The 14033-nt window shown below is 49.7% G+C and overlaps 1 protein-coding gene across 1 annotated transcript in view; it reads left to right on the plus strand.

Moving 5' to 3' along the window:
- Nucleotides 1-5212: 5212 nt before the first annotated feature.
- The window catches only part of LOC119461360 (uncharacterized), a 61032-nt gene continuing 52211 nt past the window's right edge, over nt 5213-14033 (plus strand). The window contains exons 1-5 of the mRNA XM_037722645.2: nt 5213-7638; nt 7706-7792; nt 9082-9207; nt 9281-9425; nt 13109-13235. Coding sequence (XP_037578573.1) covers nt 5590-7638; nt 7706-7792; nt 9082-9207; nt 9281-9425; nt 13109-13235 — 2534 coding nt within the window. The 5' untranslated portion in view covers nt 5213-5589. The remainder of the gene's footprint in view (nt 7639-7705; nt 7793-9081; nt 9208-9280; nt 9426-13108; nt 13236-14033) is intronic.

Consider the following 14033-nt stretch of genomic DNA (forward strand, 5'->3'; position numbering starts at 1 on the left):
GGGGGGAGATTTTTTTTTTTTTGGGGGGGGGGGGTGAAGCAAGCACTTTGCATAATGTGCAATTTCCTTGCTTTAGCCAGAGGAATCCAACAGCAAATAAGATGCCTAATAATAGACACCAAGGATGATGACGATGTTTATTTCTTCAGCAGTTTGCTCAAAGTAATTTAAAAGGGAATAAATAAATACACGGCAGTGATAGAGTGTTTTTGATAATCAGGACAATTTGACCTCAAGCCACCTCCTGAATTGTAATGACAATGTGAACAGAGCACTGAAGGTACACGTTGGACTGGTGGGGCTGGACGCGTGGGGGGATGCTAACTCGGCCTCGGGGTTGGGGTTCCAACACCCGCCCCCCCCCCCCCCCCAAGTCGGTGCGCCACTGTCTTATATCCCTACTGAAACCTGTCATATGCAGTCCAATCTTTCCGCAGGAATTAAACAGAAAACATGTGAATGTTTGAATGGCATACGGAACGTTTCAGTAGGGATTGCATATTAAATATAGAAAATTCAGCCTCAGTTTTCAACGCCGGGCAGGAAGCGATTCCCAACAACGCTCACCTTTCAATGCGGTGCAAATATCTCTCCTTCCATACCGCCACGAGCCGAACCTGTCAGCTCGGTTTTGCATTTGCTGCAGAGTGGTAATGAGTATCACTGCGGCGGAGTTCCACACGACATAGCTGTACGCCAAAATTGCCCGAATACGAGCCACATAAGTGTTAATGTTCCTTTAGATACACACGCAAAAATCGCAAGTTCCGCTAAATGAAGTTCAGTGCTTTACCAGGTTTAGCTATATGACGTTACTGACATGTGGCTTCCTCAAGCAGTCCGGTGACATTTTATGCCTTGATATTTATATCTACATTATTGTCCTTATAGTACCGGACTCATTTGATACTTTTTGAGAGAAGTATTAAAGGACTCTGTTAATACGTTATTTATGCAGTACTGGGATTTATGCATTGGTAAAGGAAAGGTGGGTAAAGAAAAGGTGTGCACACTTTCTATATTTAAATTCTTATTCCATGCAGTACATTGTACATTCGAAACAACAAATTGACAATTCTTTGAGATAAGTAATTTTATTTCCATTTAAATACAGTGACATCAATGTTTACTGAGTGAGTGCGATACCATATAGAACGCTTTTACGGAAATCTAAGATATTACCGCCTACTTGTCCACATGGCATCAACGCTCAATAGCAAGTCGTGATAGAATTCAATTAGTTGTGTTGTAACTACTACAAGACAGTCCCTTACGAATTGTTGTTGTGATTGATCAGTACATTATGTTCAATTAGATGTTTCATTATTTCTTTATATAAAATATTCTCAAGTAGTTTGCATGTGACTGATGTCAGTGATATGGACCTGTGGTTACCAAATATCTTTTTTCGAGCCACCACTAAACAAAGTGAGCGGTTTTCCATTCATATGGTAAAATACCTCTAGAGAAATACTTTTCAAAATTAAGTGAAATATAGGGAACGCGGTCCTGTGCAACGCTTCAATTCACGTCGCGAAATTACATACGGGCCAATAGCGTTTCTTTCATGGATGGCCTTTAATAGGTTTTCAGTGCCATTAGATTCCATAGACTGCATGGGCGGAATATTTCTTATAGGTAAAATCCTGTTGCAGTTATGCATAGGTTGAAAGATACTGACCGAAAAAAGAAAAAATGTTCAGACACGTAGTTTAGCTCATTCATCTCAAAGTACCTAACCATTTATAGTTACTCTTGTATTAGCAAAGAATTTGTACCACGCTGCTTAAGGTAGACCTCCAGAACGCTTTGGGATTTGATTTCGTTCTGTTGTTTAGATATGCGAAATAGACATTGTTAGCCTTTTCTTTTATTAGCTTATGTTCTCGCGTAGTAATTCAAGTTTACTTTTTTTTAAAGTGAGGAGCTGACTTTGTTTTCTTAAACGCCTGTAAGTTTTAGTGCGTTTTGTTACCCATGGCTGGCTGTGTTTTTAAAGGGACTGTTTACCGCTCGGAACATGTCTTTGGATTGTGGTTGGGTAATGGAAGATCGTGTGTCACATTGACGGAATAGCGAGCATGATTTTATTCCATAAGCAAGGAATCATATTTTAATTTGGCTGTGAAAGTTGCGTAAAATAAGATGTGGCGTCGCTTGACAGTGAAACAGTGTGTACCGTCACCTCAGCTGTGTGCCGGCGTCGTCAAAACACCTGTGTAGGCATTTTTCACCACGATGTGCCCAATATAGACCATCGCACAAAAGGCTTGTATTCCGGCAGTAGCGCCAACAGAAAGACACAGACTACACAGATGCACGTGTAGGAAGCATGTGAGATGATATGTGACTGAGAAAAAGAAAATGCACTAATGACTTATGCAACCAATTACGTTCTGAGGACGGCTATCATATGTAGGGCCATAACTGCAGCGTTTGCTACAAAATAACCATATTCCTGCAGAAGCCGTGTGCGCTATACAGTTTCTCACTTTTACCGCCATGGCATTGTCATCGCGTCCATGAAGAGACTACGCACATGGAAAAAATGTGTTTTAAAATTTCTACTCGCTTTCGAAAGAAACCACTGCATGTTTAGACACTTGTAGTGGTAGGCTTTGTATTAATTGCGCTTCAAAATAGGAGGTATACTTGCCCATTTTACCTTTGGGACATCGGCAGATCCCATATATATATTAGCCGGATATATAAAATTATTGTCTATATCCAACAGTTGTCCCCTTGAACATCCCATGCAGAAGTATAGGACTGTACTACTCGTGTATACAACTCCCGTTCACATTCGATATATCGATCGCAGATCACCGCACCCCTGCAAGTGCGCTTCTCCCAACGGGCCCACGATCACTTCCCCCGCCGCCGGAAATATTAAATGCCGACGAAATGACACTGTTTTGGCAGTGTCACACAAGAGATTGAATCTGAAGGGTAGTGCATGATATATGGAGGAAAGATTAGCAAGGCGCGTGTCTCAGTTAGCTCGCTGCAAATATGGATGTCTCGTGCAAACTGCGGCCGTTGGTTAACGGCAAGAGCAGATCGCCGCGCTGCTTCAAGAACGCGAAAGGCCTTCCGGTCCGACACGCATTCCACAAGGAAGCGTCGGTGACACTCGGATCTTTTCCCGGCATGCCGAACTGGAGATGTCAGCGCCGCCGGGTCTTCTAGCTTGTTGACCAAGGGTTTCCGTGAACGGCGTTTTAGGGTTCCGCGAGGCGGCCATAACGAATCCGACCCCAACCCTTACTTGGACTGATTTTTACATTACAGTTTGTATTTAACAAAAGCACTGCACGCCACGGGCGCACACCAATTGCGGTGCGTCATCGATGGCCCACAGTTTCATTCGTTTCATTCGTTCTCGCAGGATGACACGTGAGTAGCAAGGGGCCCGGATGTTCTGCGAGCTACAGATTTTCTCATCTAACAGCGTCTGTGTGGTGGCGGCAGTCACCGAACCGGAGAAGAATGGGCCTGCGAGTCGCCGACGGGCGGACGAGAAGCGATGACATATCGAAGGGAGAGTCGGTTCCGAAAACCGACCCAACCGTCTGCCTGGCCGACTCGTTGCCGACGTGTGACGATCGGCCGCTTAAACGGCGTGTTGCAACGGGCACGCGGACGTTCACGCGCGAGCGCGCTGATGGCGGCACGGCGCATTTCCATACAGGATGGTTTGCTTACGCGCTGCGTCCATTTATTTCTTATCTTGAATAAAAACGCTCAGCAAGCACTTCGACGCTCTGAGGCCTCTGGTGGAAATCTCGAAACAAGATTTCCAAGAAAGAACGGCTTCTGTATGATTAGCTTTCCGAAAGCGCTAAATAAGTGTCTGTGGGAATACGATCGGACGTTGTGTGTTTGTGTGCAGGGGGGAGCTGCTGAAGGACTTGTGTGCCACAGACACATATAAAGCGCGCCCGTTGCAAGGAAAACAGTAATGGTTGTAGTTTAAAAATGAAACTGCTACGTGACTATACCGCCAAGAACCCTAAATGACAGACTACAAACAAAAATCACAGGTCGTCGTGTAGGCTTCCGCCGCAAAACCGAAAACAAAGCTTACATTACCCATTTCGTTCCTGCATAGATTCGATAACTTTTGTCGTTGTCTCACTTCTGAGAATTTCGGATACTTTGCTTAGCAGACAAGAAAAGAAGATTTTAACATTTGGTAGTGGCGGAGTATTTGGCTAGCTTTTAGTGTTCGAAAATGCAGAATAGTTTTTTTTTAATACGAATAGTTAGTGTGTATTATTCCATTAGTAATCAAAACTTGGTATATTCGCCCACCCCTACTGTTTTTGCTTCGGAGTTGTAGAGTAACAATCTAGATGCTTCGATTTTACTGAAATTTTCCGATAGCATTCATATGTGTGCATGTGCGCGTGTGTGCATGAAGAACTTAAGGTAATGCAGAGGTCTCTTCATTTGGCTGCTGAAGGGACATTATAGCGAATGATGACCGCAAATGAGGCAGCGGAACTCACACTCCAGTAGTATAGCTCATCCGCGAAAAGGAAACCGCACGTTGAACAGAGGCGGCCACAGCGGGAGTCGATGTGCGGTGCGGGACGATATCATTTGCGCGACGCGATGATAGAGCTGTATCGTGCGGCCTGCTCGCCGACTCTTGGTAGCACAAACGAGACAGTCACGAAGCGTTTACGTGTACTTGTCCAAATGACCGAGAAATTTATTTCTTTTTTTCATTACATATGACCACTTATTCCTGAGTTCTGCTATACGACATGTCGCATCAACGACAGGCCGTCCAGAGGGCCCGCGACGTCGCCGAGAGCCACCACCTCCCGGTTCCGTCATGGGCGGAGCCACCAACTTGATTGGGGTGCCTTGGCTCCCCCCAATCTTTTCCCTCAGAACCTTTCTATAATGTTCTTGTCAACTGTCAACTGCTATACGTTTTATAGATTCGCATTGTCTGCTTTTGGGACGCCTTGAAGCGGGCGGACGAATTTTTTCCAACTGCATTCAATTATAATGCGAAAAAAAAAAAAGGATAGGTAAGCCGTGCTTCATTAGAAAGTTCTAGGAAACGAGGGTAGAACAGATATTGCACAATTAGACATTCCACACGGTGCCCGTGACGACTTAACTGCGGGCACATTTGCCGACGAGATGCGTGAATGGAAATTTCTCACGCACGAAGCGGCCCCCACCCCACACCTTGAGTCTTTGCGATGAAAGGCAGTGGCCGACCACCAGAAGGGCAGTGGCCCATCAAAGAAGGGGGCGCGCGCCCACCTCAGTGCCGAGAACTTTGGGGCCGGAGGTGGCAAGGAAAAAGGCTGCTGGCACGCTTTCTCGGGATTCCTGAGCTTCGGATCTCCCGCGCCGCCGAGGCCGACGCGCGGAGAGGGGGGGACAGACCTCTTTTGTCCCCCTTGCCGCACCGGTTTCTCTCGGCGCGCTGCGGCCGAGCGCGAGATCGTGCGCTCCAGAGGCATGACGCGGCCCGGCGAAGCCATGTCGGCGACTGACGTTTCTGAGAGAAGCCCGCGAACGACGACCAGGCAGTGCAGGTGACCCACTGTGTTGACGAACACGATGCTGCTGTTGCTGCTGCTCGAGCTGTGCTCGGCGGCGGGCACCAGCGACCACCGGGACTTGCATGCCCCGTTCAACATGGCAGGAGTGCAAGGCGAGGTTCGGCTGACCCCATCCGATTCGTCCGGCGTCAACATAACGGTGCGTCTCGTCGGGCCCCCGGGCGAGTTCAGCTGGAGCGTGCGCGAGATGCCGGCGCTGTTCGACGCGGCGTCGCCGTGTGCGGACTTGGGCCGCGCACGCCACGACCTGTCCCGGCGTCACGGGCCGCTCGAGCTGAACGGCACCGAACTGAGTTTCGAGGACGACCAGCTGCAGCTGCAGGGCTCCGGCAGCGTGTGGGGCCGCGCGCTACTGCTGCAGCAGGGCAAGACGCAGGCCTGCGCCAACCTGCTGCTCGAAGAGGGCTCGCTCCACTGGGCCGAAGCGCTGTTCGCTGGTCCGCGCGTCGCCGGACGCGTGCTCTTCCTCGCGTCGCCCAGCGCGTCGCTGCTGGCCGTGCTGCTCTTCCAGGGTGGCCGCTCGTCGCGCTACACGTGGGAGCTGCTCGAGGCCGACGTGCTGGACGCGGCGCCCGGCTGCCGCTTCCTGCAGATGCTCTACGACCCGGACCGTGCCGACGGTGAAGGCTGCGAACGCAGCGCGCACGAACGTTGTCGTGCGGGAGACCTGACCGCCAAACACGGGCCCCTGAACGTGGGTTCGCCTCGCGGGTCGCGACGCGCCCTGCTCGACACGCACTTGCCTCTCGGCCACCGGCGGCTCTTCTTGGCACTCCGCGATGAGGCCACCATGGCGTTTGCAGCGTGCGCACCGCTGCGCGTGCTCGAGGCACGCACGGTCCACGCCAAGTTCCGGGACGGCGGCCAGCTCAGCTTCACCCAGCAGAGCCCCTTCCAGCCGACGCTGGTGCGCGCCCAGGGGCTGCTGGGCGCCAGCTTCTCCGTGCACCCGGCCCCTTACTGCGAGGGACCGCTGCGTGGGGCGCCGGCCGTTCAGCTGTTGGCCCCGGTGTCACTGGAGCCGCAGCTCGTTCTCTTCGGACCCCGTCGCATCATCGGCCGTTGGATATCCGTGACGCGCGCCGATGGCAGCCAGGCCGAGTGCGCACGCGTCGGTTTTCCCGGACCCACTGTGGTGGGCAAGGCCACCTTCCATTACCCCGTCTCCGGTCAGGTGTTTCTGCGGCAGGACGCGAACGACCAACAGTCGGAGACTGCCGTGCTCGTCAAGTTCGACCCGTACGGCTTCAACGACACCACTCAGTACAAGCTGAAGGTGCACGAGCGCCGACCGGGCCGCGACTTTTACAACTGGACGGCACGCTGCGTGAGCACCGGCGACGTGTTCGACCCGCTCAAGGTGGGATCGGGGCCGTGCCCGCACCCTCTGCTATGTCCCGTGGGCGCCCTGACGGCGAAGGGAGCCAAGCTGGCGGGCGCCAAACACTTCTTTTACACGGACCTGCACCTGCCGCTGTCGGGCCCAAACAGCGTGCTGCAGCGCTCGATGGTGCTGCACGACAGCGGAGCACCGGCGCACCGCGGTGACAGGCTGGCGTGTGCCGCTCTGCTGCCCCTTCACCCGATTTCGGCGGCCGTGCGCCGCTGGCTGCCCGCCGAGCAGGGGGTTCTCGGCTACATGGTCTGGTCGCAGGACAGTCCCGAGGACAGTGTGCGCGTGGAGGTGCGCCTTCGCGGACTAGGTGGTCGGGCGAGCGATTACCGTGTGCATGCGTTGCCGGTGCCGCTCGAGCAGCACTTTCCCTGCAAAGCCGTGCGCGATGCCCAGGGCGGTGTGGTGGAGCTGAGCGACCGCTACGGAAACTTGGCTGGCAAGAGTGACGAGTCGCTCAAGACCCTGGACGCCGAGCTGCAGCTGTTCGGCAACACCAGCGTGGTGGGAAAATCGGTGGTCATCCAAATGGGCGAGCGCCGCTCAGCCTGCGGCACCATCATGCCCGAGATGGAGTCCCGGAAGGGCCGCGAGCTCGTGGCCATAGCCACCTTCGACCACCCGGACTTGGCGCTTCAGGGCTACATCAGGCTGGTGAGGCGCGCTTCTCGTCGTTTCGCGGTACGAGTAGTCTGAACGGTATGCCTGCTTCTTCATGCAGAGGCAGCTCGAGTACAAGGACGGCGGCACGAGTGACACGTTCATCCTGGTTGACTTGCGCTATCCAGGGAAGTACAACCGCAACCAGGTAATTAAGTCACCATGAAATACAAAAGGTGTCAATCTCCTCACGCATAAGGCAGTATAGTATCTGCAATGATATACAATCTTGAGGGGCCCTAACGAAATACCGCGAGCCTTTCGACGAGAACAATGACATGCTGGTAAAAAATAATCGCATGCAAATTGACGAGGTTCGGAAGCTGAAGATTCACTGGACGCAAAGCACGCGCAAAAAGACAGAGAAAAAAGATTATTCGCAAATGTATGCCAATCTGAGCTAGCAACGGATGCATCAAAGACATGGAAATGCTACATAAGCAATTTAATTTTGCACACTCTTCGGGTGTTCTAAGCGTATGTTAGGTTGCGGTTGTTATGATGATTGATCATCAACGCCGACTGCGCGTTTTCACCGACGTCCTGGTCATACGGCCGCTTCAGGTCTCCCACACAGGCGGCGTCGCAGGACAACGCCATCAGCTTTCACTGTCGCAGCATCAGCTGGCCTCCAACGTGGAGATGGTGAAATGCGACGTGAGAAGCAACAATTACAAATTACTGGCTAAAACACCCGCGCAAAGAAGTTGCATTTTCCAATGACGTATACGCAAGGTAACTTTTATTTCATAATCATTAATAATTACGTACTAAATCAAATTCTTAGTGACAGCCTCCCACGATGGCTGTGTTGCAGCACCGTCAGCTTTCACCGCCACAGCCGTACGAATTCTATAGTTGACCTCCAAATACCACGACGTTAGAAAAAAGAATAACGCATTGCTGGTTAAAACTACTAGCATATAAGTTGTTTTCTATCTGAATAAGATATACGCAAGGTAACGTTTGTTTTATGGTCATTGATCATTGCGTTTAAAGCAAATTCTGGGCTCCCACAGACGTTGCGTTGCATTTACATCTGATATCGACCACGCCGTTCGCCCGCCGTCCTTCACCCGCTGCACGATAACCATTGCAAAACTGCCCCTAACAGCTTCACTGTAAAAGCGCGACAATAAACAGAACAGGATCCCTGTGACTATGGTTTGGCCTACTTTACCGTCTCATACTGCGTGTGAAAGGGAGATAAGAGAGATACGCATCGGTAAGACGCGTACACTCGATCAAATCCCGCAGAATTTCTGCTGGAGGACACAGTTGCTCGATCTATTCCGTAAGTTTTGTGGCACTCAGCATAGTTTTGAGAAAACCGTGCTTTTCGTTCTCGCAAGGTACGTGTAAGGCCGGCATATGGCTGGATCGTGCGTGCTGCTTGTTAGGACCATGCTCATTTTACTGTGGCGCTCTCTTCGGTAGACCAAGGGTCACCACTGGGCCGTGTACGTGAACCAAGTGGCACACGACGCCTTGGAGAAGAGTGAGAAGGCGCGCTGCATCGCCGCCGGATACCGCTGGAACCCCTACCTGGCCCAATCGGACAAGGTCAGTGACGGCGAGTCTCCAAGTGTTCGGGAGGCGTTCATGCATGTGGCTCCTGTGCACGCGCGCACTGCAGGACAGCTACCACAAGGAGTGCAGCCCACAGACACCGCTCCGGTGCGAGATGGGTGACCTGTCGGGGAAGCTGGGGTCGCTCAGCATCGGGACGGGCCCCGCCATTTTCACGGACACCAACCTGCCTTTGGTCGGGAACTTCTCAGGTATATGGAAGCCCTCTTGCTCTTTTTTTCACCGGAAGCGACCGATTGCTTTGGCATCCTTTCACTTGATTGAGCCGGCTCCCTCGATGTGGACGTCTTTACAAAAGGTGATGCCCGTCACTGTTCGGTGTCAATCTGTCTTGCCTTACAGGCGACAAAAAACAAGGGTGCGAGTGGTATCACAAGTTTCTGAAAGATGTACAAGCTTGATTTTTCAGAGGGTAAACCTGGCAGCCTCTTGCCACATTGAGGCAAGATTTTGTCGCTGCCGTCTATGAATCCCTTCTTGAACAGTTCAGCCTGGGTACATGTATCCAAAAGCCATACACTGCGCTGTCGTTCTGTGTCGCTTCGAGGGCGTACAGACGCGTGCACATGTAGCTAAAGCGAAACCAAAGAAGCGACGTCGTGGTGCGAATAGGTGCCTTCTGATTTTCGTGATGGATGCTGCAACAATACCCCACGTGACAGAGTGTTCTCGCTATGCGAAAACGTACCTGCACGCAAACACACCATGAGCGTGCTCGCAAATCGATTCGTACAGGCAATGAACAATCGTGATGGTACAGGGCGTTGCGCCGCGAAAAGCGAGGTTTCACGAAAGTGCTTAATTTTTCACATTGCCTCTATAATAGGGTGGTTTTACTTTTCAATAGCATGACCTTAGATTCTTTTTTAGAATCGACTATATATACAGAAGCACTCACGGACGGATCCGGTGCAGAATTCAAATTGAATTTAGCGGTATTACGGGTCAAAACCTCGCTTTAATTACGAGGCACGCCGTAGTGGGGGACTCCAGATTAATTTTGACCACCAGGGTATCTTTAACGTGCCCCCCATGTACCGGACACAGACGTTCTTGCATTTCACCCAGATCGAAATGCGGCCGCTCCTGCCGGGATTTGATCCCTCGACCTTGTGCTTAGGAGCGCCGCTAAGCCACCGCGGTGGCTGATCCGGTGCAGAGCTTACCATCATAACGCTATAAGCGTAAAACGCCAATCTCTACATTTGTTGGAACGTCGGTCGATAGGAACCATAAACCAGGAATCATAAACCAAAACCAGAAAATAAGTTCGTGCTACTAGCAAGAAAAAATATTTTTTTTTCGAAATTTCCTGTATCTGAGTTGTAAGTTATTATCTAAGGTTAGAAAGTGCATCCTCCGCAATACTGTGTTTTTCTGTTGGGGGGGGGGGGGGGGGGGAATAAAGCATACTATATACTACTACTGCTGCTGCTGCTACTACTACTACTACTACTACTACTACTACTACTACTACTACTACTACTACTACTACTACTACTACTACTACTACTACATACTACATTAGCAAGGGGAAAAAAGAAAAGAAAAAGAAACAAAGAAAGAAAATAAAAATTGGGAGGACGCTTAAGCTTTGCTTTTAAGAGTGGAACGCAATAGCATTCAAAGATCCCTCACTGCTAATCATGGTTCCCGACGACTGCAGCTTATGCAACCGTAATGGTTACTGGCAAACACTGGCGGCGAACACGTAGGCGAGCTTTCTGGTGGAAACGCGGCCTCTTGCGTGGGCCGATCCCGGAGATAGTGCACAACCACGCCAAAGAAATTACATCATTTTCAGGTTTCCGTATTTGTTTCGCACTTTTAATATTTCAGTCTGAGAAGATGTAACACAAAAGGCATGCGCTGTGGGTGTTTTGGTTCATGACATTTGTTTGTGGATTGTCATCCTCAAAATTCCGAGGAATAGCTTAGCCAAGAATGCAAGACAATGTATGAGCAACATTAATGATAGAATGGTGTGGCATACCTAAACGTGGTTGGGGATGATTTTCTCGGCCGCGGCCGACGCCGATGCCGACGCCGGCTTTTCTGCGACGCGGGGCCGTAAACGCTATCGCGTTAAAAGATAAAGAGGTAACGACAAACTCGACGATTTTTTTTTCCAGTTACATCCACATGAATCCAGCAGACAGTGAAGCCAATGAGAGTAAAGGGACAATAGACGTACAGTACTTTTATTTATTTATTTATTTATTTATTTATTTATTTATTTATTTATTTATTTATTTATTTATTTATTTATTTATTTATTTATTTATTTATTTATTTATTTATTTATTTAAAATACCTTACAGGCCTCAATTGAGACATTGAGTAAGGTAAACACACGTACATAGAAAACACACAGAAAATACATAGAATATTTGACATACATAAAACAGCAGCAATTGACATAACTCAACCGGATCCTCAACCGGAGTACTAACGCGACATAGTGAGATAGCGGTAAACACGGCGACACAACGGTACCAACGCTACAATAAGGTGCAAGAACGTAGTGTTCTTGCACCTTATTGCGCTGGTTTAACCAAGTACTCTTCTCTGAAACTTGAACACCTAGTATATCATCCGTTCACATCTCTGTGTTTCAAAAACGACAGTTTATTGACCAGCTGCCTAATCATAAAGTTCACGTTTTGAGTGACGCCTGCGCCTGAAGGATATTCCACGTTCACAGCCATGACAATAACTGGCTCTGGCTAACAATGTCAGGCCTCGATCTGGTACGCATACATAAATGCACTAGAAAGTTGACGGGGAGACAACCGTCACCATAGCTCAATTGGTAAAGCATCGCACGCGTAACGAGGAAGATGTCACATGGTTGCATCATGAAAAGCGGCACACAAACATATGGATCAAGAAAAGAGGACCACACTTCACTGGTTAACGTGTTTGTGCGTTGGTTTTCATGACGCAATCATACCAACTCGTCCAGCTTACTGTGATTTCATGTCACGTGGGGTCTGATCCCACTTGCGGCAAGTTGTCTTTTCGTCTAGCTTCTTGTGCCCCCTTTCCCTTATTATTTCTACATATTCCCATTAAAAAAAAAGTTGATTTCCCCTATTATTTCCTTTATCGCCTGTTGGATTCACGTGGCTGCTAATATAGTGTCTCAACTACTTTGAACTGCGCTAGACAGATTTGAAAATCGCCCACTATGACAACGACAGATCTCAGGGCAATATTCGAAGAGCACGTCTGCGCAGCGCTACGCCACGTCTGGGCTCACGAGATATAGGCGGTGACAGTGTGCCGCCTCTTATATAGTTGTGTGCGCGATTTACGTTTCCCTACACACCTCTTCTTGTCCCCTTCCCCCATGCAGGGTAGCAAACCGGCCTCATTTCTAATTGATATCCATGCTTTCGCTGAAAATCTGGAGTAGCATGCACCAGCCAGGCTAACATCCCCATCATGTTAGCCTGGCTAACATGCTGCTAACAGAGAGAGCATAAGTGTCTGCGCGTAGAAACACAACCACGCGAGGACACATTCTCAGTACTTTCCTTCACTGCATAGCAGGGACACACAAAAACGTTCGTTGTTCGCAGCACGTTAGTTGCCAGTACACATAAACCACCTTTCTTTCAGGTTCGTGCGCTCTTACCCTGTGCGTCACCAACATCAAGTGAAATTCTATTGCACCAAGTAAGGTGCGCAGGCCTAAGTCAGTTCTTTCGATACCGCGCAAGTAACGTGTTTCTTCTTCTTGTTGCTTTTCCCCTTTATTTTGTTAGATGAGTAGCTCCAGTAGCAGATATCACGGCCAGTGTGTGGACAACTCTCTTTAGCAGCGATGAGTGTTCCGCGTGAGCATCAAGCCGTTGAAACTTGCGTGCAGTGCTGGGCCGCTCCATCATCGTGTTCGCCCAGGACGGCTCGATGCTGCGCAAGGCCTGCGCCAACATCAAGCACGACATCCACCTGGTGCGGCACGTCTCGGTGCGCAAGTTCCCCGGCTTCTCAAGGTACGCCACGCGCGTCGTGGGCCGAGCGCAGAAAATGCAGCCCACACGCGCCGCCACTGTGTGCGCTGCGTTTTCCGCATTCCGCCTGTTGCCACAAACACGAACGCTTGTACAAGTGTGGATTCTAGGCGTAGCGCATGAAACCGCATATACTGTCAGGGGCAAAAGTCTGGATTCCGTAGGAGCCACGAGAAAAAAAAAAAAAAAAAGGTTCCATTTTCCTTTCGGGTTATGCGCGCGGCTATACGCACTGCATTTGGTAGCACCAGCGACACACATGCACGCGTGATCTTTTTTTTTTTTTTTCTTTCCACGACGTTGGTGGTATTTATGGTCTTCGCTGCACGACAAGCAAAATGTTATGAGGAGCTTGTGTAGCGTGTGTGTGTAGGCACTGCCATGCTGGAATACCGTGCCCGTATGGCAGCATGGCAGCGCCTACAGACAAAAGAAAAAAAAAAAAATGGTGAACACCATTACGATGGCTAGATGTAACACCGTTCCGAATACTGGTAGCACCCCGTTTACAAGAAAAATGGCGCTAGCCATTTTCATTATTGAAAGAACTGGCGGGTGTATGCCCGTGTTGCAACTCATATTGAGCGCGATAGTGCTTGAACACCCAGTATATCATCCGTTGATCTATTTGTGTCTCAAACACTAGATATTTCGGTGGACACGCATTATAGAGTGCGAAAAGATGAGCGCGCTTGCTCAGTCTTCGATGGTTGACCTCTCTGTGTGCATTTTTGCCCGTTACTGAGCTTAATTCATGATGGCGCCTAGCTGTTTAACTCT

Source organism: Dermacentor silvarum, chromosome 1 (genome assembly GCF_013339745.2).
Source record: "Dermacentor silvarum isolate Dsil-2018 chromosome 1, BIME_Dsil_1.4, whole genome shotgun sequence".
Classification (NCBI taxonomy): Eukaryota; Metazoa; Arthropoda; class Arachnida; order Ixodida; family Ixodidae; genus Dermacentor; species Dermacentor silvarum.